Below are 22,316 nucleotides of genomic sequence, written 5' to 3'. Positions count from 1 at the left end.
CAGATTATTTTGTCTGGATATTCACGTTTATGTGTGTGCACAAGTGTGCATGTTTGAGGGCATTAGAGGTGTGCACTCACAGTGCCTGTGTGGAGGTCAGAGGACAGTTATCTCCTGCCACCAGGTATTGAACTCATATTATCAGTCGGAAGCAAATGCCTTTATACATTAAACCATCTCCCCAATCCTATTTTGTACATTTTAAAGTGCATACTCCACATATACAATGAGTAGTGTTGGTCAGAATTTAGAAAACAAAACCTTTGTAGGAGGCAAACACTGACATAAGTAAGTGCTGTAAGTACTCTCCAAACCATCACGAATTATATTTTCAGAATGTTCAAGCTTCCTAACCTTAAAATGCAATTGTGGAAAATGTAGACTTTTTTCATATGTAAGTTTTCATTTTCCAAATTTAAGTTTGAAGCCAGTAGTAAGCACAGAAAATACTGCTTTAAGAATCTGGAATTTTAATTGTTATGTCCTTGTTGTGATTTTCACAGATGCTCTGAGCGCTCTAACCTTATTTTTATAAGAATTTTGACTCTGCCTACAATAACGATTATTAAGGCTTTAAGAAAACTATCATTTATTTAGATTTCCAAACAATAGAATCCTACTAAAATTTAGCGACCAGGTTTTTCCCATTTATTTATTTATTTGTCTTTTTATTTATTTATTTATTCACTTTACGTCCTTGTCACAGCCCCCTCCTCTCAGTTCCCCCCACAGCCCCGCCTCCCATCCTTCCTCCCATTCTTCTCTGAGAAGAAGCCTGCCCTCTAACCCGCCTGGGCATCAACCTACTCTGGCACTTGAAATTACTGCAGAACTAGGCACATGCTCTCCCTCTGATGCAGATAAGGCAGTTAAGCTAGGGGAACAGAATCTTCAGGCAGGCAACAGTCAGGGACACCCCCTCAAGTTGTTGGGGGACCTGCACGAAAACCAAGCTGCACATGTGCTACATATGTGCAGAGGGCCTAGGTCCAGCCCGTGACGTTGCTTTCTTTTTCTAAGTTGTGTTCTTTGCCTGTGAAAGAGATTTGTAACTGCCTCTCTCCTAAATTATTTTAAGAAAGCTTTGTGAATCATTTAGCACCATCACACATATTGTTAAGGATCCATGTGGTCATTATTGATGGCTCCAATCACAAGTTTTTCTATTTTTGTTCTTAATAAACTGATGATGTTTACGGGGTAGCTAAACCTTTACTAGATCTGGTTCTATGAGCTTGCTTCTCTAGAAATAGTTCCAGGGCTCTTAGCTCGGTTCAAGAAGATAGGGACATTAGGCAGTGAAGGCGAAGTCCTTCTTTTCTGAGAAAGGCTATAAGGATAGCAATGCAATCTTCATTGACTCAATGGAAATTGGTTACTCTTGGTCTTGCTCTGTTGCAGATCTGACTCGGTGCTCCCTCCCTTATTCTAAAGAAGCCCAAACCCCGTTAGAGCAAAGCTTTCCAAACCCAGTGTGTGCATAAAGAGCAGGGCGATCTTATGAAAGTGCAGATTGTATTGTGCAGCAGGGGTGGACTTCCATGCTCTCCTTTCCTCCCAGATGTTCAGGGAATGCTGGTGTGGTTAGTTGAGGGACCCATTTCCCACTCTGAACAGTAACTCTTAGTGGACTATAGGAGGATGGCATAAAAAATTAATTTCATAACGAATTCCTGGAAAGGTTGCCAGAAATAGTCTCCTGCATTTCAAATTACAGAACAATAGCAAGGAAACAAAATTTCAACCCTCCCCCAACTAGATCAGGTAGTGTTATGTTGTAAAAAGTAAGAGGCTCCAAGTGGGGCTTCCAAAGGCCTGCATGCTCTCTTTTTCTCTTTGATGACCACAGATGCCATCAGTCCCAGATTCGCAGTCTTTTTGCCTGTGTATTGGTTCACGTCTCTTCTCTGCCCAATCTATTGTCTTTAGACACCATTTCACACTCTGTTATGCTTCTCTTTCCCCTGGAACACATTCAGTTCCTTTCGGGATACCGTTGCTTCCCATATCTAATAAAATTGCCTTCAAAATGACTTCTCTAGCCTTTTCCCTATCCTATAGAAGCAGTCTGTATTTGGTAAGTTCCCCAACTGCTAGCTGACCATGACAATCTTCTGGGAAAACTTTTGGGAACAGTGAGCATATCTGGGCCCTATTGCACATTTAATCTGCTATAATCACCAGCATGATACCTTAAAGTGTTCCCTCAAGTCCCACTAAAGCACCAGAATCACTGAGCTGGTGCTGTCTAAGCTCAGTGCTAGCCCTGCTAACCCGGTGCCTCAGTTCTATTTTTCTATCTGAATCTGACGCTCTGCTTAACTTCATCTCTGTGAGGACAGAATCTTACTGGTCTTTTTCGCAGTATTTTTAATGTAATACCCAGTACAATACCAAACAAATGGGAGGTGACATTAAATAGTTAGAATGCATGGCTGCTTCTCTTCCTGTACATTTCTCTAATCTCAACCTGTCTTCAGGGACTGCATCTCCTCAGACAGGATGCATTTCCTGTTTATTTTCATCCTTATGTACCTATCTCTGCAGGAAGTTTTAGCTGAGAACCATGCCACTTCTTACCTAATTATAGGTTATTTTATGTTAGCCATTGCTTCATTTTAAATGCTTTCCATTAAATTATGTCTTCCTTATGGACAGAAATAGAGTTACGTGCCTTTCCCTGAGTTCCTTCACTCTGGGTTCAGAGTAGAAACTTAAGGCTCAGCTTATGAAGCTCTTCGTTCTAAGCTAGGTCAGTCACTCTGACCTCTGGCTTCTCAGGGTCAAGTTTGCCAAGTGCTCTGACCCCCGGGCCTTTGCAGGTTCTGTGTCCACTGCATGGACATTGTCCTTTCTTTCCTCACAGGTTATTCCCTCACAGGTTATACCCTCACTGTGAGTCAACCCTTCACTGACTACTGGGTGGGAAATTATACTTCTCAAAGAAGCCAGTACTTTATAACCATTTAACTTTCTCCAGAACGTTGTCATCTTCCTCTGTACTATAGAACCTATGGATTTAATGTCCCCCATAGAATATTGTCTATGTGAGCATCTCTCATTTTCATGTCATTAGCACCTAGAGCAGACAGTGTATACAGTCAGCTCTGTGGTTGTGATTAGTTGTCCGATTTACCCTAAGCCTTCAGTTACTACATTGAGCCCATGATTCAGAAGCCCGTGCCCAGGTTTCATCAGGTGTCTGGATCCTCACACCATGCTGCAGCTGAAATATGACAAGCTTTGGTACTGAAAATGGGAAATGGGGTCCTAAGTCAGCACATGACATCACTAGAAACTTGTAAGAGAGACCATCCTCCGCCCTAGCACAAACCTTTTCCCAGCATTGTGTCATGTAGTTCCTCAAGGCAGACACTCACCTTCACTTTTTTCCTTCTTCCCCACTCCTCATCCCATCACTTACCAATCCTGCAAACTCAATCCTGGATGTCTTTGCTTCTTTTTCATTTATTTCATGTATTCAGTTTACATCCTGACTGCAGCCCCTTCAAAGCCCCACCCTTATAAATCCCTCCCCCCATTACCACTTCCCCTTCTCCTCAAAGAAGGGGAAATCACCTTCTCTCATATTCTCTCTTACTGAGGCCCAACCAGGCAGTCCAGGTAGGGGAAGGGAATCAATGACAGGCACAGAATCAGAGACAACCCCCACTCCAATTGTTGGAGGACCCACATGAAGACCAAGCTGTGTGTTTGCTACAAATGTGTAAGGGGCCTAGGTCCGCCCCCTGCATGCTCTTTGGTTGGTAATTCAGTCTCTGTGATCCCCCCCATGGTCCCAGGTGAGTTGACTCTGTACATCTTGTGGTGTCCTTGACCCCTCTGGCTTGTTCAATTCTATCCCCCACTCTTCCACAAGACTTCCCAAGCACCACCTGATATTTGGCTGTGGGTTTCTGCATGTTGCCATCTACTGCTGCCTCTCAGGAGACAGTTAGGTTATTTCAGAAATTATAACACAAAAGGCTACCGTTTGTCTGTAGCTATACCTGCAACCATAAAATCTGAAAACCCAACAGGAAAACGGAAAGAGAAAGCTGAAGTAGCCACATCTCCAAAGGCAAAATTCTGTTTACCAAACTATGTGTTAATGGCTGAAAATGACAATTTAATAGTTATATTTAACTAGCCCCACGCCCGAGGAGCTATTGAAAATCAATGGGTGCTATGGGACTAAGAGTCACTTTCCTTTGAGTGAACACTAGCAAGCTGCCCATGCTGGGTTTGATAACCTCATAGCTGTGTACATGTGGGTGGCTTTAATTGACTCAGAAGATTATTAAAAAAAAGAAGAAGAACTGGAAGCAGGGAGGCAGATACAGTGGGGAAAAGGAGGGGTCATGAAGGTGAGAGAGGGAGTGGGTGCAGATATGGTTAAAATGCATTGTACAAATCCGGAAATTTTCAAAGAGCATGTGTGTGAGGTTGTGGGAGGGGGTGGGAAGGTGGGTGTGGTCATGTGTGTGCTTGACTTAATTTCTTTATTCTCATGCTGTGGGATAATACGAGCTGTGTGTTTTCAGGATATTTTCAAGCCTATGGACCTTAATCGTATCATCAAGCTCCTGGAAGAGGATGATAAGGTGAGCAACCTTTGAGAAGTCCTTGCTACCCACTTAAAAAATCATATTCCCCTGAACATTAATAGGCTTTCCTCTGATGTAGTCCTTGTTTATTTCTCTTTGTTAAAAACTTTTCCTACAGTCTATGTTCTATATTCAAAGAATTTGAATTTAGTATAAGAACCAATTTATTTTCATAAGAGGGTCAAACCCATCCATGTTGGCTATAATCAAAGATCCGCAAGAGTAGAGAAAGGACTCTCTATCCCAGGTTAATGCTTCAAAACTAGAGAGAGAGCCATCTCTCTTGTTAATAATTCTTGCCAAAGAGGACTGGAGAAGAGACATGGTAGCAAAAGGACTAATATAAAACGTCTAATCTGAGTCTGGACATGTGAACAGATTTCTACATATACATAGATGATTTGTCCTGACAAAAACATGATGAGGATACAAACAATACAAAGAAAGGAATATTTCTTATTTAAGAAGACTCAGCACCGTAAATGGGAAAAGATGGTAACTGTGTACACACACCATTTCCTGATGTTACCCAGGTATTGATAACAGCCTCCGAGATCGCACCTGCTGTAGAACAAATATAGTCATTTTCAAAGATGAATGCACATTTCAATAAATAGGAAACCCATCAACTCAAAGAAGGCCACCAAAACAAAGTAACATTCTATGATTAGTAAACACAAACATTTAGCTATTGTTTCAACATTTTGGTCTTTACTTCTTTATAGAGAAGAAAACTAAAAACCACCAAGTAATTTATCTTTTGATGACTGACTGGGTTTTTGTGAATTTTAAGTGTTTACATTACAAATATAGCATTAAAAATAAAACATAACTATGGGGAGTTCTTATTAGTTAGTATTTGTTTTAAAGCAGGGTGGAAAATATAGACAATGCCAGTGCTTTTCATGAACAGTTTAATTTGAAAGCACTAGAAGCAGACAAGATAGCTCAGTGGGTAAGGCATTTGCTACCAAGCCTTACTATTCGGAGTTCAGTCCATAGAACTCACGTGGTAGAGGGAAAGAACAAACCCCTAAAATTGCCCATTGATGTCGTTATGTGTGTCCTAGAATGCACACACACACACACACACACACACACACACACACACACACACGCACGCACACACACGCACAGTGAATGTGAGATGAAGTGGGAAGACACATGATAGTTTGGGGTTTTTTTTTTGGTTAACACATGAGTTTGAAAGCACATTAGTATGTAGATGCTTATTAACTGTACCCAAGGTCTATACGATTCTTTGAACGTACAGTAAGATTTGAATACAGTAAGAATTAACTTTAAGAACAAAGGCTGTGAGGCTTCACATAAAAGTTTGTTTCAGTTTTTAGTATATTTTATGCATTTATCTATCACCAAAACAAAAAGAACCCATTACTAGAAAAACAGTTTTCTTTACTTTGTGTCTGATGACTCGTGTCCATTACTGTGTTCAGTTCCTCTTGTTCCCTTGTATTCAGCCTTGCATATTCTCTTTTCTTTATGTGAAATGGTACCCACATATGCATTTGCTCTTTTTATTGCTTTTATTGTTTTTACAGTCCACTGGCTACCACCTCCCGGTCTATGCTCCCTTACTTCCTCATCCTATTACACCCACACACTGTCTCCAAAAGGTTGTCTGCACCCATCCACCCTCACCCCACCCCCACCAGACCTCCCCTCACCCTGGAGCCTCAAGTCTCTCGAGGGTTAGGCATGCCTTCTCTCACTGAGGTCAGACGAGACAGTCCTCTGCTGTATATATGTCGGGGGCTTTAGACCAGCTAGTGTGTGCTGCCTGGTTGGTGGCTCAGTGTCTGAGAGATCTCGGGGGTTCAGGTTAGTTGAGACTGCTGGTCTTCCCATGGGGTTGATTTCCTCCTCAGCTTCTGCAAACATTTCCCTCTTTCAGTCACAAGGGTCCCCAACTTCAGTCCATTGGTTTGGTGTGAGTATCTGCATCTGTCTCAGTCAGCTGCTTGTTGGGCCTCTCAGAGCGCAGTCATGCCAGTCTCTCATCTGCAGCATCAGGAGTATTGTCAGGCCTTGGAGCCTCCCCTTGAGAGGGATCTCAGTTTGGGCTGTCCCTGGACCTCCTTTCCCTCAGGTTCTTCTCCAGTTTTGTCCCTGCAGTTCTTTTAGACAGGAACAATTCTAGGTCAAGAGATTTTGACTGTGGGATGGCAACTCCTTCCCTCTACTTGATGCCTGTCTCTCTACTGGAGGTGGACTCTACAAGTTCCTCTTCCCACTGTTGGGCATTGCATCTAAGGTCCCTCCTTTTGAATCCTGAGAAGCTGTCACCTCCCAGGTCTCTGGGAGATTCTGGAGGTCTCTTCTCCTCCCACCCCTGGAGGTTGAATATTTCCATTCATTTTGCTGGCCCTCAGGGCTTTCTTCTGTGCCCCTGCCCCAATACCTGATCATGTTCCCTTTTCCTTCCCCCTCCCTCCCCCACATAACTCCCTCCCTCCCTCTGACCCCCTGTGGTTGCTTTCCTCTCCTAGGTGGGATTGAAGCATCCTCACTTGGGTTCCCTCCCTCCATTTCTCATGATCCATTTCTTCTCCTCCCAAAAGCAATTGAAGTGTCCTCACTTGGGCCCTTCAGCTTGTTGACCTTTTTTGAGTTCTGTGGATTGTGTCCTGGGTATTCTGTATTTTTTTGGCTAATACCCACTTATTAGTGAGTAAACATCATGCATGTCCTTTTGGGTCTGAGTTACTCCATTAGGTCTATTTGCCTGCCAAACTCATGATGTCCTCGTTCTTTTTTTGTTTGTTTGTTTGTTTTTTGTTTTTTGTTTTTTTGTTTAGGGGAGATATTTAAATTTTACTTCTTTGCAGGGTCTTGTTTTGAATTAACTACTATTGCAAAGAAATTCATAAAGAACAAACTATTTTCATTGTTTTGGGCCTCATCGTCTAGGAATCAGCTGAGTCTAAGCCTCTGATAATGACAACTTGAAAAGTGTGTAAATATCTGGCCTCTTTGTCATGGAGACTACTAAAGTGTATATATATATATAATATATATATATTATACTTTATATATACATATATGTGTGTGTGTGTGTTGTCTACAACTTTTCAGTATTTTTTCCTCCATCTTTATTAAATTGGATATTTCTTATTTACATTTCAATTGTTATTGCCTTACCCAGTTTCCAGGACAACATCCCCCAACCCCTCCCCTTCTCTATGGGTGTTCCTCTCTCCATCCTCCCCCCATTACCGCCCTCCCCCAACAATCCCGCTCACTCAGGGTTCAGTCTTGGCAGGACCAAGGGCTTCCCCTTCCACTGGTGCCCTTACTAAATGTCCTCGTTCTTTTTTTTTTACCCCCTCCTGTCCTCGTTCTTTATAGCTGAATAGTATTCCATTGTGTAGAACCACATTTTCTGTATTCATTTTTCTGTTGTGGGACGTTTTCATTCTTTTCAGCTTCTGACTATCACAAATAAGGCCACTATTTTCTCTTTTTCCAGCCTTTTATTCTGAGGTAGTCTATGTTTTTGTCATTGAAGTGTGTTTCTTGTATGCAACAAAATGCTGGATCCTGTTTATGTGTCCAGTCTGATAGCTTGTGTCTTTTTACTGGGGAATTGAGTTTGTTGATAATGAGAGATATTAAAGACATATGATTGTTAGTTCCTGATATTTTTGTTGTTGTAGGTGTCATTATGTATGTGATTCTCTCCTTTTGGTTTTGTTGTGAGATAATTTCTTGTTTTTTTGTTGGTGTAGGTACCTTCCTTGTGTTGGAGTTTTCCTTCTAGAATCCTCTGTTTAGCTGGATTATTAGATAGATACTATTTGAATTTGGTTTTGTCTTAGAATATTTTGGTTTCTCCATCTATGTTGATTGAGAGTTTTATTAGGTATAGTAGCCTGGGCTAGCATTTGTGTTCTCTTAGGGTCTGCATAACCTCTGTCCAGGCTCTTCTGGCTTTTAGGGTTTCTATTGAGAAGTCTGGTGTAATTCTGATAGGTCTGATAGGTCTGTCTTCATATTATTACTTGGCCTTTTGCCCTTACAGCTTTTAATAGTCTCTCTTTGCTCTGTGCATTTAGTGTTATGATTATTATGTGATGAGAGTATTTTTTTCTGGTCAAATCTATTTGGTGTTCTATAGGCTTCTTGTACATTTATGATGATCCCTTTCTTTAGGTTGGGGAAGTTTTTTCTATGGTTTTGTTGAAGACATTTTCTAGTTCTTTGAACTGGGAATCTTTACTCTCTTCTATTCCTATTATTCTTAGGTTTGGCCTTTTAATTGTGTCCTGTATTTCTTGGATGCCTTGGGTTACTCTTTCAGGTTTTGAATTTTCTTTGACAGTTGTGTTCATATCATCTAAGGTATCTTCTACATCTGAGATTCTCTCTTCTATCTCTTGTATTCTGTTGGTGATGCTTACATCTGTAATTCCTGACCTCTCTCCTAGGTTTCCATTTCAAGGGTTGCCTTCATTTGTGTTTTATTTATTGTTTCTACTTCCCCTTTTAGGTCTTGGACCACTTTGTTCAACTCCTTCACCTGTTTGATTGTCTTCTCCTATATTTCTTTAAGAGATTTGTTTCCTCTTTAAGGACTTCTTCTACCTGTTTACCTGTGTTTTCCTGCATTTCTTTCAGTGTGTTGCTTATATCCCTCTTAAAGGACTCTATTATCTTATTCATGAGATAGGATTTTAGGTCAGCACCCTGTTTTTCAGGTGTGTTGGTGTATCTAGGGCTTGCTGTGGTGTGAAATCTGGGTTCTGATGGTGCCAAAGTATGTTGGCTTCTGTTGCTTCTGGTCATGCACTTGCCTCACCATCTGGTTATCTCTGTTGTTAACTGGCTTGGGTTTCTCTGGCTGGAGCTTGCCTCCTGTGATACTGTGTTACTCCTGGGTTACTGCAAGTCTCCTGGGAGACTGTGGCCCTGACTATAGCAGTTCTTGGAGGCCTTCAGACTGTTGGGTCTTTAGAGGGGCAGACATTGCTGATGATCTTTTGCCCTGGTGCAGCAGATCCCCTGGGAGGCCTTCAGACTGTGGGGTCTTCAGGAAAGCAGAGAACTGATGATCTGCCCCATTCAGAAGGGAGGTGGAGTTAGAGAGAAGGAGAGATGGGTCCAGAGTCCTCTAGGTTCCTTGGGGTTTCCAGCTGCAGCAGTGATTTGGGAGCGTCTCTGCAGAAGGCACAGGCTGCTTGCTTTCTTTTTTTAAATATAAGAATTACTTAGTAATTTTCATGTATCTATATACTGAATAAAATTTTCAAAAATCTTAACTAATTTAGTAGCACAAAAGAACTAATAGACCATTTGTTTTAGGATGTCTCAGAAGAAAAACAACTGAAGTATATCAAGAAACTGGTACACTGTTATCAGAATGGATTTGTATCCTTTATATATTATGTGGATGTGTTCATTTCATTCCCCTGGAAACACTAAAAAAATACACTAGATCCCTTCCTATGGCCATGGTAACAAAGTGTCACAAGCCATGTACATTTATTACCCGTTTGTTTGTAAGGATCCCTATCTGGAACTGACAGGAAAGTAGAGGTCATAGGTCTCAGAGGGGATATAATTATTACTGTTCTGTTGAATAGATGGAATCCTCTTGTTAAATTGCCTTTGAAACATTTTGTTTATACCTATGTCAGTCAATCAGGATGGAAAACTTCCTCTTTGTAATGGGTGTTGTACCTGAGACTCATAAAATATCAAACTTCTGAGATGACTTAACCATTGCTCAAGCCTAATTGCTCAATACTCTGCCACAGATGAGGGAAATTAATCAAACACCTATATCACCCCTTCCAAGGCTTGTGCAAAGAGAATTAAAGAAATGTAGGTGCTGGAGGAAGGGGTTCAGTGTTGTATAGACTTTCCTTCTAATTGAAGTATTCACTTCTAGAGAAAGGACAGAGGTTCCTAAGGCTCAGGAAGTAAGCAAAACTCACAAAGTTTAGAAAGCAGAAACTTACAAGATTCATATACTCACTCTCAAAGATTGTATTAGAGATACACAGCTGCTGGGAAGAGGAAACTCTCCAACTGGAAAGCCTCCTACACGCTATGCAAGAAACTCCAGGGATGCAGATGCTGTGAGTCATGACTCAAGATAAAGTACACATTTCAGTGCTGTAGCTCTCTTTGAGTCATCTACACTGCTGTTAAGCAACTGGTCATGTATAATTCTGCAAGTAGTTACAACAAGCTCACAGCTTCATTAAGCTGGACTACGTAAGAACTGTTCCTGAAATCTGTTATCAGTGACCTCTGTAAAGTAAACAGATTTGTGTGCATCTCCCAGGAAGTCTTCTAACAGCTTCCTGGGAAGTGATACGTCCATCACTTTGTGAAGCTTTACAGCCTAAGCCAGCCTGATACAAAGGTCTTCAGAGAAGAGCTACTTGCTACCAATGATCTAAACCTAAGGAAAGACAATGTCATGGATTTCCCCTTCGTCTCTATTCAAGGTCAGACCTGAGGGCTATCCTGTATCACTTCTGATCTGTTCTTGTCCCCACCACTGTTGGGTTCTTCCAAGCTCTAAGCTTATGGACCGCATGAGGGGCTTTCCAGCACAGCCCAAGCTTACACTCTTCCCCTTCCATCTCCTCGTCATGACTTGTACCTCTTGCTTGAATCCTGCCATTTCCAGCTGCTAAGAATGAGTGCTGTGGGAATCACCCACCAAATCAGAGGCTGACACGGAAGGCCATAGCTTTATGTCCCTTCCCATTGTAATTCCTCCTTTAAACAAGACTTTCCTCTAAGCAGCCATGCCTGCCTCTGTTACATATCTTATTACATACAGCAGTGGGCATGAAGAGGTCACCACAGTTTGCTGACTGTCTCTTGGGGAACTGCCATACAGTCTCTAGTCTGAACTGTTGTCAGAGTGTCTGCATACTCACGTTTTGAATTCCAGTTACCAAGAGAATCCCCATCCAATATCACATGAAAAAGGATGACCAAACTGGGATTCGCCCAAAGATACTCCATCCTGAGACATCTCAACCTTGGCTGCATGCCCTGTAACACATCGCCGGGAGACTGGAACCACCACTGAGGCAGAGAGGCACAGCACCCCTTACCACGTGCAGAGAAGAACCCCTGCTGGGATTGTCCCCTGGACTCTGCCTTCAAACCGATCATAGATGTATGTTTTATCGCACACCGTAAGGGACATGTGATTCTGTCCCAACTCTTCTATGCTTCTGTCTGTCCCTGTTCAGGCACCAAGTCTGTTATGTAATTTTTCTTGGGGAGATATAACCCAGATTAGGCACTGATGAAAAACCAAGTTAACATTTCTACACAAGTCTAATTTAGTGAACTATTGACTTCATTGGCATAACTTACAGGAACATGGATGACTCAGTGAAAGATGCGTCACTAAATAGCATTCTCCATCATTAATAGCAATGAGAGCTCACAAAGCTACACCCTTGAAACTTGTTTGCAGCTCCCCGAGTCATAAATGTCAGCTTTCCAAGACTTGTAAGGTTTACTTCCTGAGTCACATGAGCCTCTTCTCCTTATAGGAATGGATGCTTCAATTCAGAGGAAGTGGAAGTTAACAGAGCTGTGTTCCCTCCCTGCCTAAGAAGCTCGTGCAGCAGAGCTACAGACAATAGGATTCAATCTAGGACCTAAAGTCACAATCAGAACAATATCTTAGCCATCAAACAAAATCAATGAAATTTGGTTTTCTATTAATCATGTTTTTTAAACAGGCAAAATAAAATACGTTATTATTTGAAGCTCTAGAAGACATACATTTTGCTTTTATGTGAGCTTTAAGTGAAATAAAATCTCAATTTTAATGCTCATAAGAACTGCATCTGAAAAAATAAAGTACTTTATCTGTTTGTGTTGTAGTTTGAAATAGTGATGAAAAATATAACGTTGCTAGAAGAACGGTTATAAACTTTTCTCTTTAGACCTCAAACTAATTAAACTAAAACTTACTATACTTAACAGGATAGATAAGATTTTGTAAACTTTCTGGGGTAAACTCTTATAAGAAATATGTTTATAAATTAATGATAACTTTATTTCCTAACAAAATATTAAAGCCTCTAAGAGATTTGGCACAGATATTTAAAATTCTGAGTCTGTGTGCAGAAAAAATTGAAAAGCAGCCATGTTTTGTAGAGCCTGCATCTGAAATCATAAAGTTGTGTGGGTGAGTTGTTTCTCTCTGACTTTACTTTATTCTATATGCTTTATCTGTATTACAAAGATGTTAGATATATAGTGTATCAAAATAATAAAAATCAAAATTTAAATAACTTGGTGACAGGATTTGAGCAGTTACTATTTCAAATGTTACAGATTTCTATAGAAATTGTAAGTATATATAAAATACTTTCTGACATGTAGTCACATGGCCACATGCTTGGTAAGCAACAAATGAAACCGAAGGACTGCCACAGTTTGAGAGAATCTTTACATAAACTTAAAGGTAGTTACAGTTTGGTGTTCTTTTTACTCTTTCTTAAAAAAACTGACTCTCAAAAGTATATTCTTATGTCATGTTTTATTTGATTTTTCCATTTTGAATGAGGAAGAAAAATTATGTTTTGTATATATGGGAATATAAATTAGAGGTAATATATATTAGAGGTAAGAGTTATAAAACATTATGTCTTGCTCTTCTCTATTGTAGTTTCTACACCAACTCTGGAAACTACATGTATGTGTATATACATATATATTATGTACATATATATTATGTACATAGATCAAATGGACAAACATATGTATATAAGTAGACACACATATATAAATGCTTCTTTGCTGCCACACAGTGGCTGATCTAGATAAATGTTTAAATAGCCACTTTCAAGTCAGGAGACTTCTTAAAGTTGGAAGGAAATTATTTTGACAATTTCATCTTCTAAACCTATCTATCAATTTAATATGTTAAATAGCAAAGTGACTATATATATATATACATACATATATATGCATTCCAACCCTAAGATTTAGCAGCAGTAAAATAAAAAAATTCTGTATCCATTTACATTTAATTCTTTGATATCATAATAAAATAATGAAAAATAATTTACCAGATGCCTATGTCTGGCCTTCCTTTTCAACGGAGATTTATATACAATGAAATGAATTATTGCTCTAGTGCTTTCAAACACACTAGAAGTTTTTGTGTTGATATGTGGCTATATGGCAAGCAGCCCTTTTGCCTGTGCAGGTTCTGAAGGACTGAGCTTACAGTCTTACCTCCACACAGCTGGTTCAGTCTACAGAACGTCTCACTGCGTAACATTCCAGATCTCTTCAGCGGTGCTCTTCCCTCTCCCTCCTCTGTAGATTACTTACATTATTAATTTTTAACATTTCCAATTTCCGCCTATATTCAGCATTTCACTAGGCCCAACCCTCACTTGATTGTCTTTTCAAGAACTTTTTAGAGATTAAAACATTGGAAATACATCAGACGTTTCTGCTTGGTCTCGAGTTGCTTTTCCATTGTACCAGGAGCACACTCCTGTACCTTTTTGGGTTGGACCACCGACCTCAATACTTTATTCTAGGAGCCTCCTTTGGTGGAAAAAATGTAAAAGTGGGGCAAGATATTTAGAGTCTTAGTTTTGAAATATTTAGCTGTTTGTCAGTCAACTAGATGATAATATTTGCTTTGAATTTGATTCTAAAAGGACAGAAATTAGTCCCCACACAAATTATAAAATTGTCTTTGTAGCTTGCCTTGATAGACTTTTAAATTCAAATTAACTTGTGCATTCTGTATCTGCTATGATTGTTTTCAATTCCTATTTGCAACTATTTTCCAACACGAAAGAGTGTATGGATAATGTTTCTGTATCCACATAGGAAAGTTTTTCAATGGCCCCTTCTAATGATACTAAATGATAGTAAATGGCTGGAAAGACCTAATTTTGAAGTTGTATATAAAAATGTTTTATACTTCAAACAGCACAAGAGATTCAAATGGTTTATATTTTGTTTTAAGAAGTAATTTCTATCTGTTCCTTGAAATTTAATATAATGACCTGGGATTTACAAGCTTGATCTTTTGTGATTTACAATTAAGTATTTTCAGATAATGTTGGTTATAATAACTGAATTAGAATTCTGATATATTTGGTTGTGAGCCTAGCCTTTAACGGGTGATATAATTAATATTTTTAAAGTTGAATTAGTTGTTGGTTCCAAAAGTATTCTGTTCTTTTGTGAATAGTTGCTAATCTGATTAATAAAGAGAAGACATTGACCTTTAGAAAGAAATTGACCATTAATTTGGTAACTCCTGCTTTATAAACTTCAGGAAAAGCCATTAAACATTTTTAAGTTTTGACTGAGTTCTCCTAACTCTGATTAGAAAGATAATTTGTAAGTATTTTATTAAGAGTGAAGTAAGATTTCTTTCTTAGCTCAACTTTATCTCTTTACTCTTACTAATGTGCTTTGTTTAATCTCTGCTTGGTCAGTTAGAAGTACAATTTTACTTTGGTTCTCTACACTAAAGAATAAGATAGGCTAAGAGAGAATATCCCTTATTCTTTAGAATATAAATGTTTCCCCTTTTATAAGGGATGTATCAACCTCGGAATCTATTTAAAATTATTCTGTCGTTCTTCATTCTTACTGAAGCTTGCCATTTTTGAAAAAGAAAGTATCGGATGAAATAACTTACACTGAAGATACCGCTAACTCATTTGCACTTCTGGGTAAGTTAAGACTATTTTAGAAGGGGAATAGAAGATGGCAGGACCGATCTGAGGAAAAGAGCGGGTCTGCTTTAGCTGTTTCCTTAACAGGATCCCCTACACCAAGGCTCCTCCTTCCCTTATTTTAGCTGAGAATTATCATGGTGTGCTCTATGATAGTTCTGGAGCTGTGTGTACCTGAGGTGTTTCACAGTATCAGCAAGGCCCTCTGCTCTGTATGGCTTTGACCGCTTTGATTTCCTGACACTTGGTGTATAGTTTAGTTGTGTGTTTGTTAACCTCTCTTTAATTCTTTCAACGGTTTATACACCATCTTTTGATCATATTCACTCCTCACCCAACTACCCTTAGATCTACACCCAACTTTGACTGTCCTTTTGCTCCCATCAGTTTGTCATGCCCAAATATTGTTGAACATGTGAGCTTTCACTGGAGCATGCACTCTTAGAGAAGCCAGTCTCCTCTACCAGCAGCTAGCACTTGCCAATAGCTGCAGAGCTGGGGGTGGATCACGTCTACCTCCCACCACGTGTCTGTAGTCTTCTTCTAGTAAGCACAGAAACATTGTCACATTTGAGCTGAGTTGCTGAAACCAGAGTCCACATGCATTGTTCACTGTGTGCCCCAAACTTTTAAATAAAATCAAATATGAAAAATGTCATAAAAGGGTATGCATTTATATCCAGTTTTTTAACTTTTTAGAAATAAAAGTAAATTTAGAATTTACTTCTTAAGAAATGTGATAAAAAAAAAAACATTTTCTGATAATCAGCCTCTGGGACATGATGATATGTTTTCCAAACAAATGCTATATTGAATTCATGGTTACTAGTTTATGTCTTTATTTCTAATTGTGAAATAAAAGATAAATGATCAGTAAACTTTTAAAACTATTTCCTTAAGTTTTTTTCTAAGTGATATTCCCCATACAAGAAGATTTTAAAGGATCACCAAAAGTGAATAAAAAGCATATTTATTTTAACATTAAATGTTACTTATTTTTGTGTAGGTTTCATTATCTTCAACTATAGTTATAGTTACTCAGATTTACTAAATTTGAACTCCCAACAGTAGAAGTATCACAAAGACTAGATTAAATACAAAGAATTAAAGAAAACCTTAAGAATCAAGCAGAGTCAGAAGTAATGGGAGATTTCAACTCTGTCATTAGTGGAAAAGTTAAATAGGAAGACATTCTAAAAGAAGACATGCTAATATTTAAAAAATACTTTTGTTGATAATATTTTATGGTGAAAAAAGTGTATATTTAGAATTAGCCATCTGGACTCAATTTATATGATCCCAATCTTGTTGGCAACATCTAGAGCACCATAACCAGGAGCCAAGTGAACACACGCCTTCTTCTCTCCGTCAGGCCGTATCAGGGGATTGGCTTTGGCCACATCAGTGTCATAGAGTTTCTTCGTGGCCTGTTCGACCTGGTGCTTGTTGTCCTCTATTTTCTTCGTGGCTGACTTGGTGGTCAATGGAATTTGAGGATAGCATAGTGGTCAAGCGTGTTTCTCCTGGGTGCACTCTTTCGAGGATATTTTGGCTGCCTCCAGAGCCACAGGGTCTTGGGCTGCCAGAAAATGGGTGACGTTCGGATCTTCTTTTTGTGGCTGTGGACACCTTTCAGCACTGCCTTCTTAGCTTTCCAGGCTTCACTCTGGCTTGGGCTTTGGGAGGGGCGGGAGCTTCCTTTTTCACTTTCAGCGTATTATTTTTAAGTGTCCCTGTTGGCCCTATTTTAGAATGGTGCCTTCTAGAACATGAGCAGACATTCTAGAATAACCCATGGCCTGTCATCCCACTATTCCTTCCTTACTGACACCCTGTTGGTAAAAGTACATTGCTGTGCCACTAAGGACAGAGTGAACTCTTAACTTCTTAACTCACTAATGATGTAGTGCAGATACTGCTCTGTTTAGTGCCTTTTTGATTTCTGGAAACATGAAGTAAAATACACAGTATGAAGTATTTAATAAAAGACATTAGTGACAATTATTAAGAGACCCCAGCATCTACCATGTATTGGTATTAGGATTTCTTCTAAATGATGTGTAGATATTTCTGATTCAGAAAAAGGGATCTGGAAATGAATGAAGAAGTTAGTACTCTGCTTTGAAATGCTAAATCAGGAAGCTGTAAGAAATATTTTATTTACTTTCCAAAGCCTCACATAGCTGAGGAAAGGCTTTTAGTAAATACTCTTTTTTTTATTGGATATTTTATTTATGTTTCAAATGTTATCCCTCTTCCCAGTTTCCCCTCTGTAAACCCCCTTATCCAATCCCCCCTCCCCTGCTTCTATGAGGATGCTCCCCCCCCACCCACCCACCCACCCACTACTGCCAACCTCCCCTGGCATTTCCCTACACTGGAGAATTAAGCCTTTACAGGGCCAAGGGCCTCTCCTACCATTGATGCCCAGCAAGGCCATACTCTGCTACATATGCGACTGGACCAATTGCCCCATGTGTACTCTTTGGTTGGTAGTTTAGTCCCTGGGAGCTCTGGGCAGTGGGTCTGTCTGGTTGGTTGATATTGTTGTTCTTCCAATGGGGTTGAAAACTTCTTCAGATCCTTCAGTCCTTTAATTCCTCCAATGGGGACCCTGTGCTCAGTCCAATGATTGGCCACAATAAGAATGGGTCAATTGGCATTCTTCCACATTCTGATATCCAGTTGAACCAGCACCATCTGTTGAAAATGCTGTCTTTTTTCCACTTGTCAAAGATCAAATGACATAGGTTTGTGGGTTCATTTCTGGGTCTTCAATTCTATTCTGTTGATCTACCTGCCTGTCTCTGTACCAATATCATACAATTTTTATCACTATTGCTCTGTTATACAGCTTGAGGTCAGGAATGGTGATTTCCTCAGAAATTCTGTTATTGTTGAGAATAGTTTTTGCTATCTTGGGTTTTCAGTTGTTCCAAATGAATTTGCAAATTGCTCTTTCTAACTCTGTAAAGAATTGAGTTGGAATTTTATGGGGATTGCATTGAATCTGTAGATTGCTTTTGGCAAGATGGCCATTTTTACTGTATTAATCCTGCCAATCCATGAGCATGGGAGATTTTTTCATCTTCTGAGATCTTTGATTTTTTCAGAGACTTGAAGTTCTTGTCATACATGTCTTTCACTAGCTTGGGTAGATCACACCGAGGTATTTTATATTCTTTGTGACTATTGTGAAGGGTGTTGTTTCCCTAATTTCTTTCTCAGCCTCTTTATCCTTTGAGTAGAGGAAGGCTACTCTACTGATTTGTATGAGTTAATTTTATATCCAGCCACTTTGCTGAAGTTGTTTATCAGGTTTAGGAGTTCTCTGGTGGAATTTTTTGGGTCACTTAATTATACTATCATATCATCTGCAAATAGTGATATTTTGACTTCTTCCTTTACAATTTGTATCCCTTTGACTTCCTGGATTGTGTATTTACTATATTTTATCATTTGTAGTGTACTTTCTACTTACTATTTTTAATTAACTGTCAAACAGTATATTGTTTACCAACAACAATGTCCTACATCTCATATTCACTATGTATCTCTGTTCTCTCCTGAACTTAATGTGACATCATGGTTGTGTCAGTATTCATATAAAAACAACACCTAACAAGAACTTTTTCAACATCTACTCTCATATGAAGTGATGCATAACATACATAAGGTCACACATGCAATTATATGATGCAATATGCATATCTGATGAGACTTAATTATTACCATCAGTATTGTATGCTTCCATTTAAAATAAGCTTATAAATGTTATTACATTCTCTCCCTTGTCCTTCTGGCAGGTGAATTAATGAAAATACCAAGTTCTAAATTAAGGATACAAATCTGTAAGTGTATTGTTGACTTCTATCATGCAGAACCACTAAAGAAACACATTTCAGGTAAAATTTTCATTGATCTTTCAATGACAATTTTTGTCTTTGGGAAAGAAAAAAATAATGTCATCTCATATTTCACTAAACTTTGAACAAACAGGGGCTCATGGATTCAATATATAAAAAGATCAAATTTGCATAACTTTGACCTCTTATCTCTAAAAATTGTGTAAGTTTTCTTTTTTTTTTAGTTTGGAAGTTTATATCAAATTTTTATCTTGATGGTAAATATTTCTGGCCCAGTTGATAAAGCAAATTTAGTTTGCTACCAACAGTGTTTCTTAGAATTGTAGAAAAAATTATTTTCATCACTATCAATCCACCCAACTAAATGTTACATTAGTAATAGTGCTGCCATTCTTCATTATGTTTGTGGAGAATTCTGTACGTTATAGCTAAAGCATACTTATGAGTAGATTATATCAAGCATTAGTCTTATGAGTATATAATATTATTCAAGACTACTTCTTATCTTCATTGATTATATAATTTGCAATTCATATAGTAAGAGAGAATAAATAAATGATATTTTAAGTTATATATTTATGAATAGTAAAAGTAAATGTATGGTAGTCTAAACATTTGTGACTAAGGAGACCAAGAGAAGACATCTGAACTAGTGAAATACTTAAGGAGATTATTAAATGTAGCAAGGAGATTATTAAATGTAGTGGAGAATAGTTAATCTGCTTAGAGCTCTGGTCAGATGATTTAGCTTCTAGCCACCTGCCAGAGCTCTCTGGTTTCTCAGATGAGACACACACACACACACACACACACACACACACACACACACACACGTGAACTTAATTTTTAATGTCCTGACTAGCTCAGTGTTTGGCCACTTCTAAACCTCCCATGACTGGTACACACCTCCTCCAGTATTCCTGAGTTAACATTTTCTAAATCTGTACCTTATCTTTGGTTCCCCAGACCCAAGCAGGGAAGTGGCCCTTTGGGCCATTTCCCCAGATTCTAACATGTTGGCCGGTCTGTTGTTGTGATCTCTCTGCTTCCCAATCATGGAGAATCTCTGTTCACCCCTTGTCCTGGAAATCTGTAAGTCCTGCCTCTTTCACCCTGCGCAGCCATTGGCCGTTGGCAAATTAATTTCCTAATCAGAGCCAACTGGAGGCAGGTTTCCTTTAGCCTATGTGCGGGACATTGTAAACAGGCCTTTTTTGGGTAACACAATTAGTATGAGAACACAAGTCACTACAATTAAATATGCAGTGGAAAGTCTCCGATTAAACAGACCAGAGAATACAATGTAGGATGGACCCGAACACTAAAATATTAGGGAAGAAAAACAAACAGACTTGAAATTCCCTGAGTAGAAAAGAAAACTGAGCTCTCTGATACCAGCCCACAGCTCCCTGCTCCCAAATCCCGTGGGAGAGAGAGCTGAACACCCAGAAGTGCTGGCAATCCTGAGACTGCAGGGCAGAACAGACTGCCATTTCTGCCCACCTTTGCCCACATCCCTGGCACAAGAGGAAACTGCATAGTGCCTCTGGACACAGGAATATAGGATCAGTCAGCTGCAGAAGGCCTGAGGTCCAGATCTGCGCCCGGATCTGAACTGAACCGGTCAAACAGCTCCCTGCACCCAAATCCCGGGGGTTTGGGGGGTGGACAGCTAGACCATCAGAGGGGCAGACACTCTGTGAAACCAGAGGAGAATACTCTCTGCCTACATTCCCGACTCAAGAGGAAAATGCCTTGTGCCATCTGTGCCCCCTGTGCACAGGGACCTAGGAGAAGTAGCGGCAGGGCCCTTCCAGTTCCTGCCCACATGGCGAGCTGAAAGCCAGCCCCCAGGAGCAGCTACACACCTGAGAGCAGTACACATTGTTCCCATAACTGGCTGAAAGAAAACAGGAAAACAGGTCCCAGGAGTGCTGACAAACAGGCCCACAGGAGGATCAAGCCACCATCAAAAACAGCAAAACAACTGGATGGCAAGAGCAAGTGCAGGAACCCAAGCAACAGAAACCAACAGTACTTGGCATCATCAGAGCTCAATTCTCCCACCAAAGCAAACGCTGGATATCCAAACACTTCAGAAAAGCAGGATCTAGATTTAAAATCACATTTATGATGATGAAGGACTTTAACAGGTCAAAAATAATTCCCTTAAGGAATTGCAGGACAACAAAAGTAAACAACTATTAGCCCTTAAAGAGGAAACACAAAAATCCCTTAAAGAACTACTGGAAAAAACAACCGAACGGGAGAAGGAAATGAACAAAACCATCCAGGAGTTGAAAATGGAAATAGAAACAATAAAGAAAGCACAAAGGGAGACAACCTTGGAGATAGAAAATGTAGGGAAGAGATCAGGAGTCATAGACGCAAGCATCACCAACAGAATACAAGAGATAGAGAATATCAGGAGCAGAAGATACCATAGAAAACATTGACACAACTGTCAAAGATAATGTAAAACACAAAAAACTCCTAGCCCAAAACATACAGGAAATCCAGGACACAATGAAAAGATAAAACCTAAGGGATAATAGGTATAGAAGAGAGTGAAGACTCCCAACTTATAGGGCCAGTAAATATCTTCAAAAAATCATAGACCAAAACTTCCCTAACCTAAAGAAAGAGATGCCCATAAACATACAAGAAGCCTACAGAACTCCAAATAGATTGGACCAGAAAAGAAATGCCTCCCATCATATAATAGTCAGAACACCAAATGCACAAAACAAAGAAAGAATATTAAAAGCAGTAAGGGAAAAAGGTCAAGTAACATATAAAGGCAGACCTATCAGAATTACACCAGACTTCTCACCAGAGACTATGAAAGCCAGAAGATCTTGGACAGATGTCATACAGACCCTAAGAGAACACAAATGCCAGCCCAGGCTACTATAGCCAGCAAAACTATCAATTAACTTAGAGGGAGAAACCAAGATATTCCATGACAAAACCAAATTTACACAATATCTTTCTACAAATCCAGCCCTACAAAGGATAATAAATGGCAAAGACCAACACAAGGAGGCAAGCTACACCCTAGAAAAGGCAAGAAACTAATCTTTTTGCAAAAAAACCAAGAGAAACACAAACATAATCCCACCTCC

General features: G+C 39.4%; 1 protein-coding gene across 4 annotated transcripts in view; it reads left to right on the top strand.

Annotated features, from left to right (window-relative positions):
* Window positions 1-22,316, top strand: part of Cfap69 (cilia and flagella associated protein 69) — a 70,821-nt gene that overhangs the window by 2,479 nt on the left and 46,026 nt on the right. For 2 of the 4 annotated variants that reach the window (XM_032907020.1, XM_032907018.1), the window contains exons 2-6: window positions 4,545-4,604; window positions 9,930-9,995; window positions 12,689-12,798; window positions 15,246-15,322; window positions 19,132-19,230. In XM_032907020.1, coding sequence (XP_032762911.1) covers window positions 4,545-4,604; window positions 9,930-9,995; window positions 12,689-12,798; window positions 15,246-15,322; window positions 19,132-19,230 — 412 coding nt within the window. Of the gene's footprint in view, window positions 1-4,544; window positions 4,605-9,929; window positions 9,996-12,688; window positions 12,799-15,245; window positions 15,323-19,131; window positions 19,231-22,316 lie in introns of those variants that run through there. The other 2 variants (XM_032907021.1, XM_032907022.1) reach the window with 2 other exon arrangements.

Source organism: Rattus rattus, chromosome 6 (assembly GCF_011064425.1).
Source record: "Rattus rattus isolate New Zealand chromosome 6, Rrattus_CSIRO_v1, whole genome shotgun sequence".
Taxonomy (NCBI): Eukaryota; Metazoa; Chordata; class Mammalia; order Rodentia; family Muridae; genus Rattus; species Rattus rattus.
The sequence above is the reverse complement of the archived record's forward strand: the minus strand, read 5'-3'. Positions and strand labels throughout refer to the sequence as shown.